Raw genomic sequence first — 23300 nt, 5'->3', positions numbered from 1 at the left:
GTTAGGTATTTCTGTATACTACTATGTACTTACACGTGCACACACACACACACACACACACACACAGTTGGCTGTGGCTTCTTTCTCTCTGCCCCTAATCCAGGCTCCTTTTGCTTCATGTAAGATCAATACTTTCCCATTCCTTTGAAGTTGCTGGAAGGGAATTTCCCATGAAGAAGCAATTCCTGGGGTCTCATGTAGGAGAGTCAATTGATCATGAGAATTAGTACAATCTAGGGGAATGGGTATGGCAAGAACGGCAACACCACAACAGGACAGACACCCACTGCTTCACTTACACCAGGCCTCTTGGCATCTGTCTGCCTTCTGTGTCTGTCTACCGCTTCTTTCAGCTTCCTAAACATCCACTTGTACCCCCAGCTACCGTCTGTGTTTCCAGGTATCATCTACCCGTAACTCCCACAATCCTGCCTTTTTGCTACCTATCCCAATACATCAAGTGGGGATGATTGAATACCAGCTTAAAATTTAACCATCTTCCAACACTCCTGGATTATCTGAAAAGTTGTCTATGCCCTTTTACAGGTTTACGTTGACAGACCCGTATCATGTTGAAGTATGTTCCTTGTTAAGGCTTTGACTTAAGAAAACGATAAGAGAACCAGACACCGCAGAAAGACATCTTCAACTCTGTCACGTCTCTCAGTCAACTCACTCAAGTCACACGTTGGTTTGGCTCCCCAAACCCACGATGGAAAAAAAAAAAGAGCATTTTTGTGTTTTTGTTTTTAAAGGCATTGGGTTACTTCCTCCTGCCCTCTTCTTTCTTCCCTGAACAAGAGTTTATAACTCCTCATGGCTTCTTAATAGGTGAAGGTGAAATGTCCAAGAAATTCACAGCAGGGCTTCCTGTCTCAACAACGTAGCTGAAGGCTCAGCGCCTGTGCCTTGCCAGCCCCACTCTAACTGGCAGTACGTTTCATGTTTCCTGAAAACATTTTATAAAAAGGAAAAAAAAAAAAAAAAAAAAAGAAGCCAAACAACAACAACAAAGGGAAAAAGAAAAAGAGCAACACCTGAACATCCTCCTGCCCCCGTAAGACTGAGATTATCTTATTCCTCCCCTGAAATAATTATAAAGAAACATTTCAGGCAAAATACTTAAGTATTAATGGTCTCTCACTGCTCAACCTCCCAACCACACCCCTTTCCCTTTTATGTGTATGTCTCAGAGCAAAATAAATTCATTAATGGCTTTCCATATATAAATACAATAGAAAAGAAACAAGTCTGGAACCTGAACTATCACGGGACCAAACAGTATCTTGGCCCTCTGGGAGTTTGTCAGAAAGTGTAAGCCTCAACAGGAAACAGAGGCTCTTTCTTCTTTCAGTTCAATACCCTTCCCATGTCCTACTCACCAGGAAAAAAAGTGTGTTCACATTCCATCTAATTTACAACAGAAGATACCCCATCCTATCCCCCAAACATAAAAATACAAGTCTATGCCCCTAGAAGGATCAAACCAGCCTAATTCCCTCCCCACCCCCCACCCTGAAATCTTGCTACATAAATACATGTATGTGTTTGATTATAGTATAAACAGCTCCCAATCAACTTCCAGTTCTAAGCGTCAGCAGCAGCCGTTGCCAAGCCCCGGGGTCCTGACCCATTCCAGAGGAACTTGCCATTCTTACTCAGCTCCCGGGCTTCAGGGTCATCATTCCAGCGCCGCTTCAACCGAAGCTTGGGGGGCATCAGGGCATCTTCTTTCTTCTCAGGTGCACCGGGCTCTTTGCCAGGCCTGTCCTCACTGTCTTCAGTCACCTCTAGGGGTTCTTCACTTGGGGTGCTAATGGGTACAGAGGGCCAGACAGGCGGTGCAGCCGGGCGGGCAAAGATGGTGCCTTTTTCCTCTTCTGTGGTCCTGCTTGGCACACTGCCCTCTTCTTGAGAGCGCTCCTCCTTTTCTCGTGCCGACTGCCTGAGACTCTCAGGATCCTTCTCAGAGGCTGGTTCCACCTTAATTCTCGGGGGAACAGGAGCCAGCGTGGGCACAGTGACAGGCGCTGCCTCCTCGCTGCTCTCCACCCTCTCCCGGTTCTTCCGCCCGACAGGTGGGGGCTGCAGCTTGATGGAAAACGGGGTTGACTCCTCGGGATGCATCTGGCACTGCAGCGGTGGAACCATGAGCCCTGGGTAACGAGGAAATGTCCGCGGACTCAGATGGTAGTTGAACACAGAACAGGCTTGAGAATGAAGGTAGTGTTTCATTTCCTCAGGGTTGAAGGAGAAGCAACTGCTGCTGGTGAAGGGGCTCAGGCCTGGCGACGGGCTATAGGAGAAGATGGTGGGAGTCAGGGAGAGGGCTGGTGAAATGGGGACATTCAGGACGCCTCCACGGCCGGGGATGGGAGAGATGGCGAAGGGACTATGGGGGTCAGGGTACATCCCTGGCCGAGAGAACAGGGGAAGCATGATGTCAGGCTTGCGCTTCTGATGGCCAATCCCTCCGCCGACAGCATTCCGGGAGGACATGAGATCCACACCCCGGCGCCAGTCAGCGGCTGAGCCATCCTCCAGCTCCGAAAGCTCCACCTTTCTGTCAGTGCCAGTGCTTGACTCCTGGCCAGAAGCAGTTAGGGAGCTAGCAGAGAACCGCCCTGGTTGCACATCACTAGTTGGAGAATGGGTGTCCAGAGGTGGGAAATGGAAGCGGGAAGAGGCTGTTGGCACTGGTGGCGCACTCTGGGGAACCACACCTGTGAGGGAGGAAAAGACAAAAGGCCACTTTGGAGTTCTGGTCATTCATTACCAGCAATTTTACTTATGCTAAACAAGTAAAAGATGTTGAAGAGCAACAGAAAATAAACATTCCAGCTGGACTGAATCCCTCAGCTGCCTGTCTCCTCAGCTTCCTATACTCAATTTAGTTGCCACCTTTCTCTAGAGTCTTACTCACTGTCTTCACAGTACTCACTACTATCTAAAATATCATTTACTTGTTTATCTGTATTCTAAAACATAAATCCCATGAAGGCAGGGACTTCCTATCATTTGCAAGTAGATTTCCAGCAGTTCAGGGCTTAATAATTAGTAGGTGCTTAATAACTACCAGTTGAATGAATGAATGGGTATTACAGCCTTCTCCTCTGCAACTCTAAATACTGTATATATATCACCTGCTTTAACTCTCAGCTTTGCAAATCATCTTATTTTCATAATTTTGGCCGTATCTATAAAGTAAGCAAACAAACCAAAACCAATGAACAAAACTGGGAACGATATGTATGTAAACAATGCATTAAAAGCCTGAAGACCCTGCACCTCACATATATGAACACGAAAAAGACCACATTTTAAGAACAAAAACAGATTACAAAAAGAGGCTATGTTTGTTAAGGTAGGTTCTCATGGTGTACCTTTTATCATTTCTGATATACAATCACTACTTTGTAGAGATTCAAAAATTTTAAAATCTCTCCAATCTATTTTCTATTATACATAATCTGTATAATGATCTCCACTCCCATCCTGCTTTCAAGCACTGAGGATGCTGGGAGAAAGTCGAGTACCTACCACTTCTCCCAAATTCACAGACTAAAAACTGAAGCTCTAGGCAGAAACCAACACTGTGCTACACATGTCAACTTCAGAGCCTCACAAGTTCTCAACTCCCCTAAAAGGTCCTTCTGACAATCAGAGCATAAGAGAGGTATGAGGCCTCAGGGACCCTTTGGGTGCCTGGGAGGCATTAGTGGCTTCTATCACTGATGATGTCAGGAGGGCTATTTTTACTCTGAGGGAAGGATAAAGGAGAAGAAAAAATAAGAAAAACCCAAATAAGTGAAAGTGTGGTGATCCAGGAGAAGAAACAAAAAAGGTGCACGAGATACGATGTGGGTAGGAATTGCTTGCAGTCTTCTATTCTTGTTATAACTGAGTCATCCTCAGATAGGACTCTGGAGTCGGTAGGTATGTGCAAGACTGTAGCTTTCTTGGCACATGTGCCTGAGTAACACTGTGCCAGGGCAGCATTTCAAAATGATGTTCCACAGAAAACTGGTCTGCAGGTCTTTTTTCTGAAACCACTGATTTAATTGCACAATTAGGAAAAACAGATGGATGACCTTGAATATAATTTGAGTAGAGTCAAGAGGGTCTCCAAAGTATCACTTCTACTAGCTTATTACAATGGCTAAAATTCTATCTTTTTTTGATTCTCCTGGATCTTTATTTTGTATTAAGAGCACATCTATTCAAAAGCAAAAAAACACTTCTATGTGTTCTGAAGGACTGAATAAGTATAATGTGGGGGGGGGGGAAGGGAGGTGGTAGAGAAGGTCTTGTCTCCTAAACAATTTATTTATTCGCTTTGTTTTTTCTAAACTGGAGGATATCTCAGTCCCTACACAGGCTAAGGTACACTGTAAATCTGCAAAAAGGAGACAGAATACATAGCATTTTCCAAATGCATTTAGAGGGAGTGAAGGAAGGCAATTTGGAGGTGGCATTCTGGATCCCTCACCTCTGATTAACTGCAGCAGCCCTATTTTCATATGTTGTATCAGTATGTTGAGATAACAAATCTAAGATTTTGTCTGAAAACTAAGTTTGCTGCTTAAAGAAGTATGAATAACACTGCTTTGAAGAAGACAACCTTCGTGGAGCCACTAGGAAATCGGAGTAGTAGGGCTGGAAAACGTGGGTTTGAATCTTAGTTCCAGCACCTTCTACCTTGTAGCCTGGTACGAGTAACCAACTGGTTTTTGAACCCCTTTAGCAAAATGGGAATAATAAGGCCCTTGTCTAAGTTCAAACCCCGGCCCTACCACTTAATAGCTGTGTTACTCTAGGTAACTTACTTACTTTTCCGTGCCTCAGTTTCATTACCTGTAACATGGATAATAACAGGACTAATCCTCATGCTATGAAAACTAAAAGAGTTAATATTTGTAAAGTCCTTAAACTGGTACCAGCGCATAGCAAACTGCATGTGTTTGTTAAAATAAATAATTTTTTATTAGACAATAATCATGATTAAAAAAGCAAAACTTTAAAAGGCATGTATCATTTAAATATGGACCATATATTAGATAATAGTATTAGAGCATGTTAAAACTTCCTGGGTATGGTAATGTTATTGTGAGTAGAAGGAGAATGTCCTTGTACTTGGGAGATACATACTGAAGTACACAGGGATGAAGTGTCACATCTGCAACTTAATCTCAGAAGATTTAAAAAGTATATCGAAATATAAAGCAAATGTTTATCTATTGATTAGTGAATCTAGACAGAGGATATATGGGTATTCGATGTTCAATTTTTTCCTCAATTTTTCTGTAGCTTTAAAGTTTTCTAAAATAAAGATAAAAAAACTGGGGTGGGGTGAAGTGAGGTCTCAAGTCCATCCTTGAACTGGTCTGCCCTCCCCCCACACTCTGACGGGTAGCATTTTTACTAGTATCTTCTGTATCTTTCCAAGGTTTCTTATGTAAGTACATTAAAAAAATACATTTTAATGTAAATATTAAAAATACATTTAAACATTAAATATTAAAAAAATTAAAAAAAATTTAAATGTATTGCTTCTATTTTTAAAAACACACAGTTCAAAATAGCCCAACTGTACCAACCCACCATCTAGACAATGTCTCTCTAGCCTCCAGGATCTAAATCCACACAGCTCTGCTTCTTAGAGCATTTATCACACTCCACATTGTATTCCGAATTGTATTAAACCTCATGTATCTTATCTTTCCTGCTAAATTTTAAGTTCCTTGAGGGAAAGAACTCCCCCATAATCTTTTTCTTTGTCTTTAGGGCTTAACACATTATCTGTTGAACAAATGAATGAATCCCAATCCAGAGAAGGAATGTATGATCTATTTCAATAGCTCAATCTCTCAAGAATTGTTTCCTGAGAAAGTGTCCAACAGATAACTGTATTCAAGCCACTCTGATCAATCTTTGACTTTGCTGTCATCCTTAATTTTATCATTTGTAAAATGAGGGTACTGAGACGTATACTTTATTTGGCTAGGAGAGTTGCATGAGTCAATTCACAAAACACTAGGCAAAAGTACCTCCATTAAGTAGATGTTCAATAAATGTTACATTCCTTTGTCATCATAAAAGTTAACCTGAAACATCTGGTCTATCTGGGTAAAAGTTCTCTATGAATTAATGACTCTAGTTCTTTGGGGTTATCTGCAACCAGGATGTAAAAACCAAGTAGTATCCCTAAAAGTTTTGCTTTCCCCATGACTTTTTGATTAGGATCTTGAGCTTAGTTAAGGATCAATGTTGGTTCAACCACCTTCAGGCACAATAGGTGGTGCTAGGCCACTACTGTTAGGTTTCTAGACCAGAGTCTTCATATAGTGAGGGTCCAGATTTCCTTTCCCTGGAAAAGCATATTACTCCCAAGGGCTGATGAATGCCCCATTCCAGGTTGTCCAAGTGGCTGGACTTGTGGGTTTTCAATTAAAAAAAAAAATGGGTCAAAGACAGAAGAACAAGACTCACACACTCTGGTATACCCAGCTAGAGTCAAAATTCCTCTAGGTACACAGGAGGGGGGTAAGGGTGAAAAATAGAGGAAACAAGATTCCAGTGGTTAGAACAGGTTTGATTTCCTAACGCCTCTCCCTCAGGCACAAGGAAAGAAAACAGGTTGTAATTAGAGAGATGCATTCCAATACCACTTTTTTTTAAAAAATGCATGCCCCCGGGACAGAAGGGAGTGGTTACAGGAGAGATGGAACTGTAATGATAGCAGCATCAAGCTAAAACTGCCCTAACTTGTTGTGTGTAGTAATTACATATCTGCCATGGATCTCAGCATTATATTCTCTCAGCCACACCCCTGCTCTAATTTTTCAGGTTTCTTCCAACTTTTCTCTGAGAAGTTGTAATACTACAGAATCACAATCAGATTTCTTTGCCTTGTACAATGCCACAAAGACAGAGCATTAATGGACTGCTCAGAAACTAGTTAAATACAATCTACTTTCTTAGGCAGGGGTCTGATTTGCATCTTAAAACAAACAAACAAACATCCTTATCAGAGACTGCTTTCTGCATCCCTGAGTGGCAGACCCAAAACCTCTGTGAGAAGCTGTAATGGAAACCTGTCCCGTGGAGAGCCTAGAGGGGAAGCCTTGCAGCACTTCAGAGGAGAGAAGGTCAAGTAACCCCAGAGTCCTGTTCTCTGAGGCGCTGTTGGTGCAGATCAAAGACACTGCTTTTCACTGCAAACATATGAACCTCCTTTCTGTGATCAAGGATGCTGTGGTTTTGATGATATTCACTTGATAAGGGTGAGCTTGGTTGTTTCATAGAAAATCGGAAGTGTTTGTAGAAACTAGTTCTTGTCTATGAAAGAGCCACTGGGCAGGGTGTTAAAACTCTGAGTCCTGAACTTAAAGATCAACACAAACCTATGGAACACCATTCCTAAAGAAGACAATGCAATAATATCTAGGAGATGACAAATAATATGCAGAAAAAGGAACCAAATAAACCAAATCTATCTTGATGATGCAGAGCCGTATCACTTCCTGTGAGATGACTGGGAAAACTTGAGCAAGAACGCAGACGAAATCCAGGGGATCATATTACTTTGGTGTTTCTAAATACCCCTTAAACATGACAAATCCTAGACCTGGGTTGTTTTTTTTTTTTTTTTACACTGAAGGTCTCTCTATTTCTGATCATTTCTACAACTGTCCATTCAAGGATAACTCAAACATGTGTGTCTCAAACTGAATCCTCCTCCAGAAATTTAGGTTCATATTTGACTCTATAAACACATGTCTCTAAAAGTCCCATCAACTCCCTAAATCAACATATCCTTCTGGAATCCTGCACCCCTGCTGGGATCACCTTTCCTTTTCCCAGTCACACTGAGCAGATAACAGAAACCACGGGTGTATTTTCCCTTCATAATGTACCTATGTCCTAGATTTCGGTTTCCGAGGGTCCAGAAGAAAGCTTTTGAGAGAAGCAACCAACTAGGCAGGGTATTACAGCATTATATACTGGGACTTATGTGGTCACATATTAGACCTGGGTTTTTAGAATTCTTTTTCAACTCAAAATTTATTCCCCACCAAGAGAGTCTGCATCTTACCACTTGACCGTATGTTGATGAATGGGTAGTTGGGCATCACCAGCTTGTTGAAGTTAAATTTATAAGTAAACCTTTTCCCTTTTGTTTTATGAAGGATCCTCTTGTTGTAATAGTATCTGTAAAAACAGGAATGCACGTCAATTTATCTTCTAGCTACTGACAGTTTTTGATATACTTAGGTAACCACTAAGATCAACAATTCTTGCTGAGTATTACTTGCAAACATCACTATCATTCTTTTGCAGCCTTGCCCTTAGGTTAGAGCTGGGAGACCTAAGAGTGTACTTTTCCCATTCAATTTTCAACTAAATTCTAGTCCTTTACAAAGACAATCTCACTTTGAGATTCTTAACACCTATCCTAGCCCCAACCACCTTTCTTCTCTATCTCTCTATGGTTTCAATTCTTTAGTCCATTTCCTTCCTGTTCCACTGTATGTCACTGCCTTGTTTCTCCTTTCTGCCTTGCCCAGGTGGGGGCAGACAAATCTCTTGGGAGACCTGATGTGGTTAGTCTGGAGGCCTAAGCTCAAGGCATAGACAAAGGAATGTAGAACTGTTTTATGGTGGCAGGTCAAACAATGGTACACCCTGATCTGGAAAACAGCCGTCAGCTTGGCCTACTTCACTTTCAAAAGGAAGTGAGAGGCTCCAGCGACGCTGCTGCCCAGATTTTACATTCAGGGTCACTAACAGTGAAGGAAGGCAAGGGGATTTCAATGTACCTAGAACCTTGAGGCTTGAATCTATTCAGTGGCACAGGTTATAAACTGGCTCCTGGAGGGCTAAAGGGTTATGAAATGTAAAGACTGACAAGGGGAAAAGAAAACCTGCGAAAACTTATAGTGACCAATCTTTAGACATGCTGGAGCAACCTATGAACTGACAACTCACTGAGCTCACTGATTGGTTCCTGAATAGCTAGGGCACTACCATGCAGTGAGTGCTCTCTTGTGTGCTTGCTTCACTCTTTTTCTAGTTTCTTCCAGGAGAGCCTAAAAAAGAGAACTTCTAAGAGATTTCTAACAGGGAAGTGTAAACTAATCTTTTGGATTATAAATGAGCTCCAATCCAGGTTTCACCACACATTCTCGCCCACTACAGAGCAGAATTGGCTGTCAGGATCCAGTGCCAGCCACGTTGGAATTCCCTCCTACATATAACCAAAGATATGCCTTTTCTCCTCCTGTGCCTGTGCTACACAGATTCAACAGCTCCCACTCCCACTTTAAAGTTACACCTTATTCACTAGTGTAGTCTCTTATCACCTGATACCTTTTTTATCTAACATTCACCAAACTACTTAAGTCTCCTTCCAATCTGTTAACACAATGGATTTGGGAATCCTTTCCTTTACCTCAGGGCCCGGCTCAGCTTGTCATAATTCATCTGTGGTTTGCACTTCCTGCGGCCCCAGAGGCGGGCCACCTCGTCTGGATCCTTGATGACAAACTCCCCGTACTCTCCCTGCTGCCAGGCGATGACATGGCGGAACTCCTCCTTCTGCAGCAGCTCCAGGATGAAGTGCCATAGCTGGATCTGCCGGGAACCCGGGGACGACTCTGTTTTATAGGCCCAATCAGGAAACTGATACCCTTTAATATGAAAAGGGCAAGATCAAGGTAGTCAGGAGCTAGGAACATACATACCTGTTTCCCCAACCTCACATTCCAATGCTCAGAATCTCTAGAGTGCTGTGCAAACATGCCACAAACACCCTTTCGGTCAGCTGGGGCTAACCACAACAGCCGAGAGGAAAGCAGAGAGAAGTTACCTTTCCTTGTGGCAATCATTAAATCTGGTAAGAGTTGGGCAGCAGCACCCAGGTGTCTAATCTCTTACCCCTTCAGATCTTACTAAATCTCATGCCTACTTTCTGTGAGGACATGAAAGTTCCAAAGGGAACGAACAGGAAAGATAATGTTTTAGGAAAATACAACCTTACTCTCAAGGTTGGAAATGTGTCTCTAACAGGAAAGAGACTCTAAAGCTTGGGATAAGGGTGTGGTGACCAGACATGTTAACATTCATCCATAGGAAACAAGCCTACAACTGTCCTAGCAGTATCTACCCTGTCAAGAGGCTGTCAGCCATGGTCTGGCATTTGTGAACCAAGCCCAAGTGGAGAGAAAAGGAACCACTGAGGGACATTCCAGGTATGTCAGAAGATGATTAACTTCTGCTCACCTCCACCTCCTTCTGGCTTTTCCACGATGCTACAGCCTGCTTTCATTTTCACCCTCCTGCTGAGAGATACAAGCCACATCAATTACTTTAAGGTGCTATTTATTTATTATCCTCCCAATGTTTTCTGGCACAGCCTTTCCCCAAACTTCTTTTTCCCTGTCTTTCCCTCCTTATGTAACCCTCTTTCTTCCAAACATGTCACCTCCAAACTGCTAATCCCCAAGTCATCAAATGATGGTCCTCAAGTCATCAGCTTCAAAGGCCATAATTATCTTTCACCTGGCTTTAAGCCACAAATTGTAAACACTGTTTTTAATATTTGCTTTCTTCCTCCTGACCAGTCCTTCAAATGTAAAAAAGAAAGGGTATGGTGAAATGAGTCCAAAAAAGCAGCCAAAACAAGTCAAACAGTTTGTCTTCTATTACTAGACAGGCCCAGATGCCAAGATACACAAGCCTGAGTTCACCCAGATGTACCAGTTTAAAGAAGAGTTAAAAAAAAAAAAAAAAAATCCAAAGCCATCTGATTGCCACTCAAGAATGAACATCTGATTTTGATTTACTTTCCTGAATTATGTGAGATGGGAGAAGGAAAACTTCTCCCAGTCAGAAACTGCCCCTTCCTCCTTGAAACAGCACCCTGGGATACATTAAGTAAACACACCATATGTACACTTACTCTATACAAACACACACACACACTCCCCCAATTTTTCTTTGAGAAAAAATTTTACATTTTCTTCCTTTAACAGGAAGGAAAAAAAAGCCAGCATTTCTGGGAACCTTCTGCTCAACAAGTGGAGGGAGTCTGGCTGTGATTTGAATTCATTCCACCCAGATTTACAGTTCCTTAATAAATTTCCTGTTCCTAGCAGCAAGCAGCCTGTATCAGTCAATCCTTTAACAAAAAGGAGGGAAGGGTAAAACTGCCAGAGGGATATGCGGGCAGAAGGCAGATCTACCCTCACCCAGGCAGTTCCCCAGGGTGAATGACAGGCCCTCAGTACCAACATTGGCAGGAGTCTGGAGGGAATGTAGGTGCCTTAGTGACCCTAGGGTGGGGTGGGTACAAATTCCTAATCTTGAAATTTCATCTAGCCTAGGATTCCTCTAGATCCTTTGAATTTTTTTTCTCACCATACACATTAAGAAGACCAGCAAGTTTCGGCTATGAAACTACCAGGGAATGAGAATGAGATACATACCCCAAAGGAAGGAAAAAACAAACATAAACACAGACACAGAGTTACACACACAAGATACACAATAACAAGGCCCCAGAGCTGAGGCAGGAGTTTCCTCTCCCGGCTGCTTCCATCTCCGTGACAATGAGAGAGGAAAAACACTAATTTCCCCACGGCTCCAGGAAGCTGCCCTGGACGCTAACAACTAGTCTGCTCTGTCGGATCGCCGGGTCTTTATTCTGCCACCGGAATGCCTTCACCCACCACGACTCTGGGATCCAAACCCCGCTGCAACAATGACTTGCCCAGGAAGCTCTCTCCTGACATCCCAACTCCTCAATTTCACCCATAAAGGCCTCCCTCCCATGGGCCCGGAGGCGCCTCTCCATGCCTTAGGCAAATTCATTCCGAGGACACTGTCCAAGTAGGATCACTCATCTCAACTCTGCAAAGCCCGGCAGGGCCCTCGCCCTCCCTCGGACCGCGACCATTCCCCAAAGAGTGAGGCTTGCAGAGTCTGGTGCCGCGGATCCCCCGCTGCAGCTCCCGGTCCCGGCTTCCGCAGCCCCGGGAGCCTCCTTTCTACCTGCCTCCCGGCAGGGCCTCCCTCGCCCCGTGGCCTCGAAGCTCCGCGGAGCCACTGCACGAACACTGCCTGGATCCCCGTCGCCCCTCAGCCGCGGGGCCCCCTCCCTCCCTCCCCCGCCCCCCGCACTGGGGGAGGCCCGGCTGGGTTGGTACGTGGCTCGCCGGGCGGCCCCGACCGCAGGGACGCCGTCCACGCCGAAGCCGGGGGTTCTGCCCGGAGGAACCTGGCGGCGAGGCCGGGACTCACCTCTCCCCCGCACGGTCCGTCTTCGGTCCGGTCTCCTCCGCGGCGTCTCCGGCTCCTCCTCATCCACCCCAGCAGGAAGTGACCTCCTCGGCTGCTTTCGTCACTTCCATCCTCAGCGGAGAGGGCGGGGGAGGAGGCGGCGCCCTCCTGCGGGTCTTGGAGCCGCGTCTCCCTTTCCTTTCTCCTTTCCGCAGATGCCGACTTCCGCCCGCACCCAGCCCTCGGCGCGCGCTCCTCCCGCCGCGCTGCCCGCGCAGCCACCCCGGCGCGGCGCGTGCGTCACGTTGCGGGGGCACGTTAGGCACGCTCGCAGCGGGCGGCAGGGCGGGATTCGGCGGGACTCGCAGGGGGAAGCGGCCTTAGAGGCCAGCGGGGCCGCTGGGGGCTCTCCCGCCGGGGTGGTGTGGGCCAGGCGCTGCCTCGGGGGTCACGCCTGTCGCGGGAGGGGACCTCGCAGACCCCACGGGAACGGGTCCGGCGCCGGCATAAAGCTTCCCCCAGACCGCTGAGAGGGGGTCCCCCGTTTCTCCTTAAAAGGGCCCTGCGACCTCCCAGAGAGGAGCGCCTTCACAATGGGAAGAGGTTCCCGCAGACCTCAGAGGTCGTTCGCTGCCATCTAAGAAAAGAGGCTTTTCAGATACTTACAAAAGAATCCGCGAGGCTTTCTGTGAAGCGCCTTGCTTAGGCATTACACACTCCACCCCGCCCCGTTAGGGGAGTGTGACGTTTCCTCGCTGACCCCCAACCCCCTGCATTTAGTCTTCATTTGTCCACATCTAAGCAGCTTCCAAGTTTTCTCCCTAAGTCATTCAACTACAGCTCTCCTCTCTTTGTCTTCCGTCTTTTGTTTCTGCTCAAGCAGTTATAAGCATCTTATCCAAAGCATTTTTTGTTCTTCCTTTAAGGTTCACTAATGGTAAAGGATCTCAAACATCTACTTTATCTCCATCCCCAGCCCCATATGTCTGAGTGATGTCCAGGCCTGGTTTCACTCCAAAAGGAGGAAAAAGGGAGGAGTGGGGATCAGTAAAGGTGAAGTAAATTAAAATGAACAATAAGAGCGTGCCAGAAGTGAAATGGAGTTGAAGGACAATTTGGGATAAAGGAGTAAACTTCTTTTTGTACCGCTGTTGTAACAATACCTTTATATCCTGAATGCCAGGAAGAACATAAAACATCACCATTAGTTGTTAGAAAAGTTGGCTTCCAATTTTGGGTTTGCTACTAGCCATTCTCCAGTTACTGTAAATTAACTAGTAAGTTGGTCCCCTCTGGGCCTAAAGTTGCCTTTCCTGTTTAAAAAGAAAGGATAATAGCATTGGTGATACAAGGTCTTTTCTAGGGAGAAAATCCTATGTAGGTGAATAAAATGAGCAAAATTTAAGCGCTCTCGTAGAGAGGACCACTGTAATAGGGAAGAATAAATTACTTTAACCTTTTTATTGTATTGCGTCTGCTACAAGTTAATCACTAAAGGGATGTTGCCTATAACCTTAAATTATACATAATTGACCATCTCTGGGAACTCTGCCTCCCATGTAATGAGCGTTAAGCTAAAATACCTTTCTTTAGCTCACAGGAAACCTCCCAAACAGGCCTACCTGGAAACGGCTGCAGGAAGGAAGAAATTAATACATCCTGGAACCAGGACTTTACCCCCTCCCCTTTTAGTATAAAAGAAGCATGAATTCTAACTCAGGGAAGATGGTTCTTTGGGACACTAGTCCACCATCTTCTCCATCTGCTGGCTTTCCAAATAAAGTTGTTCTTCCTTGCCCCAACATCTCATCTCTCGATTTATTGCCCTGTTGTGCTGAGAGCAGTACGAACTTGCACTCGGTAACACTACCAATATTTTTAACTATACCATGAGCTCTTTGAGTGCAGGAACTTTGCACTTCTGCAAAGTTCTCCTTCACCATGGCACTGCTGCCTTCTTCATCCACTGCAGACAGGCTTCACAACTTGGAAATTCTTGTTCCTGAAATGTGGAGAGCACGAGCTTTCTGAAAGCACAGGGGTGGAAATGCTCAGATACAGTCTGGGAGTCAAGACAGGTAATCTCTCTTGAATTTCCACTTGCTCAAAGCCCTCCTTTGTACCTTCTGCATAGTACCTAGAACAATGCCTTATATGTAAATGTCAGGTGCTTGGTTAAACATTCTTTTTAAAATATTGGAATTTGGGGAGTTCCCTGGTGGCCTAGTGGTTAGGATTCCAGGCTTTCACTGCCAGGGCCTGGGTTCAGTCCCTGCTCAGGGAACTGAGATCCTGCAAGCTGCGCAGTGCAGCCAAAAAAAAAAAAAAAATTGGGATTTAGTTAAATGATGTAAATTGTACGCAGGTCCTAGTACCTTCATTTACTAGCTGTGTGACCTTGGTTAATTTACTTAACCTCTCTGTATGAACATAATACCTATAGTGTCTACTCACGTGGTTGTATTAAATGTGTCAATACACGTAGAGTAGTTAGAACAGAATGGCCCATTATAAATATGGCAGAGGAACAAATGTTGGCACAAATAATCATAAGAACCATCATAAAAATCCTCAAGTTCTCATACCATCCATACAAATCTTAGTAATTGTGTCGACTCAGAAACCAGGGTGATCAGGAATGAAAGCTGCCTCTGAAAGTCTGAAATTGCTAACCGTTGGCTCATGTCTCAAATTGTCATGGTTAAAGCCAGCACTTCACCTCCAAAGACCCTGTGTTCTACAAAGAGTCAGAACTAGAGTGTAGGACTCTTTGCTTATTCTTATTCAGCCCAGTCTCCTAGTGGTCCTCTGCTGCTGCTTCTCTTGCTAGTTAGAGCCACAAAGGATGACTTGAGTAAACAAAATTAACAGAGATAAACAGGTATCTCTACCTGGCTGGAGTCTGATTTGATATGTAGAGAAATGTTTATTTGCCAGCAGAGCTCAACAGAGTTTTTATGTTAAGAATCTAATCACTGGCCTAAAACTCAACAGGTGAATTTGGGTTTATTAAAGCAAACTGGAAATTCTCTAACAATTTGTGGATCTGGATAAATGAGTTTTGCCCTGGGAACCTCTCCTGTGGTGTTAGAATCTGGGGAGATTGAGATGGCTAGGGACTTCTTGCCTCGCATTTCCAAGGTCCCTATCTCCTTCACCATGGCACTGCTGCCTTCTTCATCCACTGCAAACAGGCTTCACAACTTGGAAATTCTTGTTCCTGAAATGTGGAGAGTATGAGCTTTCTGAAAGCACAGGGGTGGAAACACTTAGATACAGTCTGGGAGTCAAGACAGGTAATCTCTCTTGAATTTCCACTTGCTCAAAGCCCTCTTTGTCCACTGCCTGCCTTCTGCCCCCTTCCTACCCATCTTTATAATTGTTCCATATGCCTAAGGATAAATTTCTGTTTTAAATCTCACACTCTCAGCTCTGCTCCTGCCACAACACAGCTAATCCACTGCTTCTTAAAAAAGAGAAAAAAAAGAACTCTTAAACATTTTTTTCTTCCAAAAAACCCTTTCTGAATTGGTGTGTGTGTGTGTGTGTGTGTTCCTTCCCTGGCTCGCTTTTCTTTATTGCTCCCATTTTCATTTATGCACTTACATTCTCCACATCCCAAACTTAGCTAGCCATGTATGTGATATAAATGCTTTCCTCTCTATTCTTGTCATAGATCACTATGGTAGATCTACTGTAATAGATACCATCTGTATGTCACATACATGTTTTTCTTAGTGTGTTTGTCTTAGATTGCAGGCCCTCAGAGGTTAGAGCTGCAGTCAGTAGGTCGCTACAGTGCCCAGAGCAGTTCTGTGTCATCACTTGAAATGCCTAATGATGATTATTTCCTTTTCTGCGAATGTGCTTCTGAGACTGGCTTCTTCCCACCTCCCTCATACTCAAGTCTCCCAGTAAAAATCAAGTAGCCTCTTTTCCCCAAAGTGTGTCCTCACTAAACCTGGATTCCGAAGACTTGAGTTTCCATCTCAGTTCTGCCCTTGCTAACAAACTGTTTTCTGACTAGCCTCTGAGTTTTGTCCTCCTCATCTGTAAGGATGTCCTTGCTGAGGACAGAGTGTAACAGCGTCTGTGGAGCGCTTGCCCACTATGAAACCCTTTATAAAGGTCAAGGATCCCGATTACTCTTACTACCACCCCAGACCCTACTCTGTTCTTGGTATCAAGAACTCAAACTTTACTTATCACCTAATTTCACAAACTTCAAGTGGATTTAATGTTTCAATCTTGGGTAGGAATCTAATGGAAAAAGAATTTTGCCTTGAGAATTAGACTTCTTGAGTTTCTCATCTAGGCACTATTTTATGAAGGCTACACTGAGGCAATACATTTCAATCACTCTGTGCCTTGGTGTCCCCATTTATAAAAATGATCATGATAAGAACTTCCAGAAAGAAAAATACTGTAACATTAAGACTATTTACATCGATGAGGTCAAAGACTGAAGGGTATATATGAAATCAACTTATTTCCACGCTTTGTGACTCAGTTTCCCCTTCAGTAAAGTGAAGATAAATGATTATAAGAGAATAAACTTTGACTACATATTATTTGCATTTACCACATTGGACTCAAGTAGCTCATAAGATGTTGTGTTTTGGTTTATTTTTCCCATCAACTCAAAGTTGTTGTGAGGCCAGAGGAGTTAATGTCAGTAACATGAGTGGGGATCCCCAGATTAAAGGTTAAGTGAGTCCAAAGCAGAAGTAACTTTGCCCAAAGTCACAGCTCAGCCAGGAGGAGCAGAGAGCCTGACTGTTATTCAGCAGTGACTTAGGGACTCAAGGACTCTCCCCGATTCCACGTCCATCACAGCCCACAAATACCCCTTTCTCTCATTTCCCTTTTTTAGGTCTTGGTTCCCTCATCTCACATCAGCACTGTGGAGAGGGTAGTGAGAGATCATGAAGGAACAGAACAGGAGAATAGGATTAACGTGAGGAAATGACCACTTAAGCTATTTTGGCTTTTCTTTTTTTTCCTGGCAGCCTAGGAGAAAGTTTCCCCTAACCAAATGTTTGATTGCCAGAATCTTTTTCTTTCTTTCTTTTTGTTTTTCTGGGCCACGCCGCATTGCCTGGCTTGTGGGGTCCTAGTTCCCGGACCAGGGATTGAACCCGTCCCCAAGACAGTGAAAGTGCAGAGTCTAACCACTGGACCACCAGGGAATTCCTAGAATCTGTCTATTTCCTAGAATCTATTCACTTCTTTCAGAAAGCCTGCTGAAGTTAATTGGAGCAGAGGCCTAGATTTCCTGGTCTTAACTTATCTAGGATGTTTTTTTCCCAAGACCCTTGTGTATTTGTTCCCCACTCATAAGCCCTGAGCCTTGACCTGTTTGCCACATAAACCTTTTTGCTGTCTTTTGTATTTATTCACTGTTCATATCTGGCTCTCACTGTATTCTCTTTATGACTGTCCACATCATTTGTCATCTGGAGAGGGCAGAGACCGTGTCTATCTAATGCTCATTATATAATGGCCAATAAAAATGATAATCACTGTAATAGACTTGGGGTTCATAGTCTAACAAACACCAGTAATGGTTGTAGTGAAAAATGGAGCGAGGCCTCAGATCCTGTTAATTAACAGGCAATCACCTTAAGAATATTTTTAAAAGCTTTCCTTTAATAATTGTGCACACATTTTTTGAATGTGTAGAATCTTAGAGATGAAATGAATGTCAGAGGTCATCTATCCCATCCTCTCTCTAAGTGCTACCAGCCTCTCCTTGAACCCTTATGATGATCAGAGATGATCAGAGAAGGTCACTGCTTTGCTCAACACCTAGTCAACCTAGATTTTTAAAAACATATTGTAAAATACATCATATCCACAAAAGAGTATATGAAAATATACGTGTATCAGTTGAAGACAATAATAAAACAAAGTACTTAAGTACCTACCACCCAGGCAGAGAAGAGAAATTACCATACCCTAGAAGTCTTCTTTTGTCCCTCCTGATTCATCCAAGTTCAACGTTTAGATCACCCTAATTATAGAAAGTTCTTCCTTATATGGAGCTGAAATGTGTTCCACTGACATAACTACCCATGACTCCTAGTTCTGGCCACTGGGGCTACGCAGATTAAATTTAATGTTTCTTCCATGTGACAGCCCATCAGCTATTTGAAGACAGGTATTATGCCTCCCTAAGTAGTTGCTGGAAAAAAACAACCTTAGTTCCTTTTCTCTCCAAATGTGGCTTCAATAACTAAACACAGTCCTCCACAGACCTGTTCTGAGCAAAGTAGAGAGTAAAACTATTCTCCCTCCTTGATTTGGATGCTCTCCCTGCCCCCTCTTTTTTTTAAAGGTGGCTTTGGATAGGATTGACTTTTTCAGAGGCCGTAGTACACTGCTGAGTAGATAGTCAAAATTCTCATGGCTTTCTTTTGGGAACTGTTAACCCAGCACTCTTCTGTTAAGTAGTTTTAAAATCTAAATGCCAGACTTTACATTACATTAATTCTTGTCAATTTTATTTGGTTGGTTTTGGTCTCTTATTCATTCCAGCCTGTCTATATCATCTTGATTTATTAGAATGTATTATAGTGTAATTTATTGATAGATTGAATTTGGAGCAAGTGTGAAAAAAATGCAGAATACACTGAAACGCCAACGTTAAACTATTCTAAACACAGTCAAATATTTTCTAAATGGTTCAGAAGTCATTGCAGTGTCTCCTCAATTATTATACCTTTGATCTGCGAGATGCCAGTTAACAGAGTTGTAGGTAATGGGATTTCAAATAGCAGAGTGCTTAGTGTATGAGACTCTGGCAGAGAGTTAAAGCCACTGTGGAAAGCAGAGAACATCAAAGTAAAGCTAGTCATTATGTTGGCAGGAGGGAGAGGGGAGTGGGAGTTCATGTACAGTAGTTGGACATCATAAGGAACTGGGAATCTATCATATTTTGGCATCAATTCAGAAGGCGGAACTTCTAGATACATGTACTGCCAGGATATTTTTCTCTCAACAATAGATTATTGTAATGGGCTTGGCTAATGTGCTTGCAATAATGCATTAAGACCAGGTTCATTGGCACAATTAAAAAAAATCACCATCATTATAATAACAGGTCTTGATTTTGCAGCAAAAATCTGGGCTGCTAATACTTTAAGGAAAGAAGAAAAAGTCAAAACTTGGAAGGAAAACAACCTAGCACGCACGTTCTTCTCCTGGATGTTAGGAAAGCACCTGGGGCACAGAGAACAGGCACCGCAGAAGCACAAATACACACACAAGTGCCATCTTGTCCAGCTTCTACATTATGCAGATGCTGTTTGCAGACCAAGTCCTCTCCTGCCCCTACATGTCAATGTGGCCCAGAACAGTGCTAGTTTCTCTTACATCCGTTGTGGAAAATATTTTGCCCTAAGACTGCCCCTGAAACACTAATTGAACCTGAACGTTTTAATTGAACCTCATTACTTGAACTGCGTGAAGGAGATGTGGGTCCCTTGGGTCTGAAATAGGGCGAAAGGAGACTGAACTCACGGTTACACAGTCTCATGGTGCCAAAATACACTGCCTCTGGGAACCTGGTTACTTGTGGCAACTTTGAGTTTTCGCCTCCGTTGCTCCTTACACCTTAGCTGCCTGGATCCCTTCTCCTTGTTGCAGAGAGGGAAGTTGGAATTAGATGGAAATCCTCAGAGCCTTTCTAACATTGGGGACCTGCCACCAGATCAGTCACTTATCCCCACAACTAATGCCATTCATTAGCTAGGTGCCTGGCTCTTCCCTATTCTGTAGAACATGGAAGATCAGATACTTGGGGATCAGTGCTTTGTGTGGATTTGTGACATGATTCCTGCAACTCCACAGAACCAAAATCAAACATCACATAAATAGCTCAGTCTTATATTTGTTAGTCTATCTTTACTTCTCAGATGAAATTGGTCTAAGCATTATGGGCTCATTGGCCAACCTCATCAGGATCATTCTTTGTTAGAATAGAATAGGATAGAAATAGGTGATATAACTACCTGGTGATAAAGAACCTTTAGAAATACCAACAGACCAAAAGGGATGCCCAGTTCTGGAAGACATTTTTCTAGAAAACATAATAACTTCTTAAGTACGTAACGATATTTTTTCAAAACATTAAATATATTTTAATTTTTAAATATTTTAATTTTTTATCCATCCACCATTCATTCTACAACAATTCATGCATCAGTTGCTATATACCATGCACTACGCCAGACTTCGGGGAAACAAAGCTCATGGAGCTTGGTCTCTTCTGATTGAAATAACAGTTCCATTAACCATACTCCCTACAGATATTTAAAGGTGTGAACCACAGACAAAGCAAGCCAAATATATGAACAGAGTTTAATGTTGTAATCAAATATAACATAAACAGGTTCATCTAGTTCATTAAATTCTATTTGTTCATTCCTTCAGTAGATATTGGCTGAACACCTACTATGAGCCAGGCACTGTGCTAGTCATTAGGGGTACACAGATGATTGAAACACTGGTCTCTGCTTCAAAGAGCTGAGAACCTAATGGGAGAGACAGACACATAAGCAGACAGCTGTGACACACGTGGGGGAACAGTGCAACAGACACTTTGGTAACCTACCCAGTAATTCCCAACCCTTTCTTTCTGGCTGGCAGAGCCCTCTTCCCATTATAAAAGTGAAACTGCTTTCCTAGCCTCCCCTTGTAACTAGGAAAAGGGCATGCTACCAAATCCTACTCTGTAAATCTACTGGAGGGATACTGGGAAAGATTCTTCACCCGAAATGCGATATTCCCAGAGGGGAACTCCTATACCTGCATCTCCTTCTGTTATGGACTGAATTGTGTCCCCCCCACCGCCCCCCCAGATTCATGTGTGGAAGTCCTAACTCCCAGTATCTCAGAATGTGACTGTGTTTGGAGATAGGGTCTTTAAAGAGATAATTACATTAAAATGAGCCCATTTGGGTGGACCCTAATCTAATACGACTGGTATTCTCATAAAGAAGAAGAAATTTGAACACACACACACACACACACACACACACACACACACACACACGAAAGACCATGTGAGGACACAGAGAGAAGATGGCCATTTAAGATAGAAGAGAGACCTCAGAAGAAACCAATGTGGCCAACACCGTGATCTTGGACTTGCAGCCTTCAGAACTGTGAGAAAATAAAGTCCTGTTGTTTAAGTGCTCCCATCAGCGCTACTGTTATGGTAGCCCTAGAAAACGAATAGATCTTCCCTGAATTTGGATATTGTCATGAGTTTGGATCCACTGCAGAAATCTTGCAGAAGGTCCAAAAGAATTGTAGAGATGCTAACTTAGCCCCTGATTATCACTGAGCCAATTCAGGAACCATCTTCTTCTGGACTTCTTGTAAAGAGACAATAAGCCCCTATTGTTTCAGCTGCTATAGGTGTAGGAGTTCTGTTACCTAAAACCACAGGCCTTGTGATTGATACATGCAAGGATAGAGGCATTGTGGTGTGGAGATAGGGTACTGCAGGGAAAACAAGGAGAGTTGTTTAGGTGACAACTAAGCTTGGGTCTTTAAAGATGTGCGGAAATTAATCAAATAAATGGCCGGACAAAGGGTACTTCAGAAAGAGAGGATCATAAAAAGAGCAGAAGCCACCAGCTATGAGGGAGAAACTTAGTAGCAAGAAGCCTTTGGTGTTGTAGGAATCCAAGTGTGGAGCCAGAAGAGGCAATACTTAACCTGTGGAGGTTGGCAGGGGTTGGAGTGCGGAGTGAGTCTTTGATTGCTGCTAAGAGCTGTGACTTTCTTCCTGTCGGCTTGGTTAGAATGATGTAAGTGAAGGATCAATTTGAGGGATCATAGCTGGAAGTGGGGATCCCAATGGAGAGTTTTATGAAAGTTCAAGAGAGAGAGGAGAAAACAGAACTAAGGTGGTAGAATCAAGATGAAGAGGAGGGGGCTTCCCTGGTGGTGCAGTGGTTGAGACTCTGCCTGCCAATGCAGGGGACACGGGTTCGAGCCCTGGTCTGGGACGATCCCACATGCCGCGGAGCAACTGGGCCCGTGAACCACAACTACTGAGCCTGCGTGTCTGGAGCCTGTGCTCCGCAACAAGAGAGGCCGCGATAGTGAGAGGCCCGCGCACCGCGATGAAGAGTGGCCCCCGCTCGCCGCAACTAGAGAAAGCCCTCGCACAGAAACGAAGACCCAACACAGCCAAAAATAAATAAATAAATAAATAAAATTAAAAAAAAGAAAAAAGATGAAGAGGAGGAACTGATGCCTGAAAGCTGAGGAGACACAGAGTGATTTGCCCATCATTGTGCTGTATGGCAACTAGGCATAGATGGTAAATGACTAGAATTATAATGTAATGGGTGGGCCAAAAGTTTTGTTCTTTTTTTTTCTGTAAGATGGCTCTAGTAGCACCTAGTTGTCTTTAACTTCATTCGAAACAATTTTGTTAGATTGTATGTGACAGCTGTCATATCAGCGTGCATTTAAGAAAAGACTTATCAAAATTGGTGAATTTTTGTGTAGCTATTTTAATATTGAAGATGGAAGAAAAAAAGTAACATTTTTCACATATTATGCTTTATTATTTCAAGAAAGGTAAAAACACAACTGAAACGCACAAAAAAGTTGTGCAGTGTATGGAGAAGGTGCTGTGACTGATGGAACGTGTCAAAAGTGGTTTGTGAAGTTTTGTGCTGGAGGTTTCTTGCTGGACGATGCTCCACGGTCAGGTAGACAAGTTGAAGTTGATAGCGACCAAATCGAGACATTAATTGAGAACAATCAACATTATACCATGTGGGAGATAACCGACATACTCAAAATATCCAAATCAAGCATTGAAAATCATTTGCACCAGCTTGGTTATGTGAATTGCTTTGATGTTTGCTTTCCACATAATTTAAGCGAAATGAACCTTCTTGACCATATTTCTTCATGAGATTCTCTACTGAAACATAATGAAAATGTTCCGTTTTTAAAACAAATTGTGATGGGCGATGAAAAGTGGATACTGTACA

At 43.4% G+C, this 23300-nt stretch overlaps 1 protein-coding gene across 4 annotated transcripts; it reads right to left on the bottom strand.

The window, feature by feature from the left end:
- Positions 1-1532: 1532 nt before the first annotated feature.
- On the bottom strand, positions 1533-12368 carry LOC133088098 (ETS translocation variant 3). 4 transcript variants are annotated; one of them, XM_061185883.1, is made up of 5 exons: positions 12301-12368; positions 10282-10340; positions 9452-9689; positions 8096-8211; positions 1533-2723 (listed from the first exon to the last, which is right to left on the bottom strand). In XM_061185883.1, exons 2-5 carry the CDS (start codon positions 10325-10327, stop codon positions 1588-1590), a joined length of 1536 nt encoding a protein of 511 aa, XP_061041866.1. In that variant the 5' UTR covers positions 10328-10340; positions 12301-12368; the 3' UTR covers positions 1533-1587. The 4 variants fall into 4 exon arrangements, with proteins under 4 accessions (XP_061041866.1, XP_061041868.1, XP_061041867.1 ...); XM_061185885.1 differs by having other exon boundaries at positions 10282-10337; XM_061185884.1 differs by lacking the exon at positions 12301-12368 and adding an exon at positions 11857-11936 and having other exon boundaries at positions 10282-10337.
- Positions 12369-23300: the final 10932 nt, after the last annotated feature.

Source organism: Eubalaena glacialis, chromosome 3, assembly GCF_028564815.1.
Source record: "Eubalaena glacialis isolate mEubGla1 chromosome 3, mEubGla1.1.hap2.+ XY, whole genome shotgun sequence".
Taxonomy (NCBI): Eukaryota; Metazoa; Chordata; class Mammalia; order Artiodactyla; family Balaenidae; genus Eubalaena; species Eubalaena glacialis.
The sequence above is the reverse complement of the archived record's forward strand: the minus strand, read 5'-3'. Positions and strand labels throughout refer to the sequence as shown.

Coding starts and splice junctions, on each gene's coding strand:
- LOC133088098 (XM_061185882.1), bottom strand. CDS start 10,360: ATGTGGCTTGTATCTCTCAGCAGGAGGGTGAAAATGAAAGCAGGCTGT. Junction 9,690..10,281: donor AAAGCCAGAAGGAGGTGGAG/GTGAGCAGAAGT, acceptor TTCATATTAAAG/GGTATCAGTTTCCTGATTGG. Junction 2,724..8,095: donor CATCAACATACGGTCAAGTG/GTAAGATGCAGA, acceptor CCTCCCTCACAG/GTGTGGTTCCCCAGAGTGCG.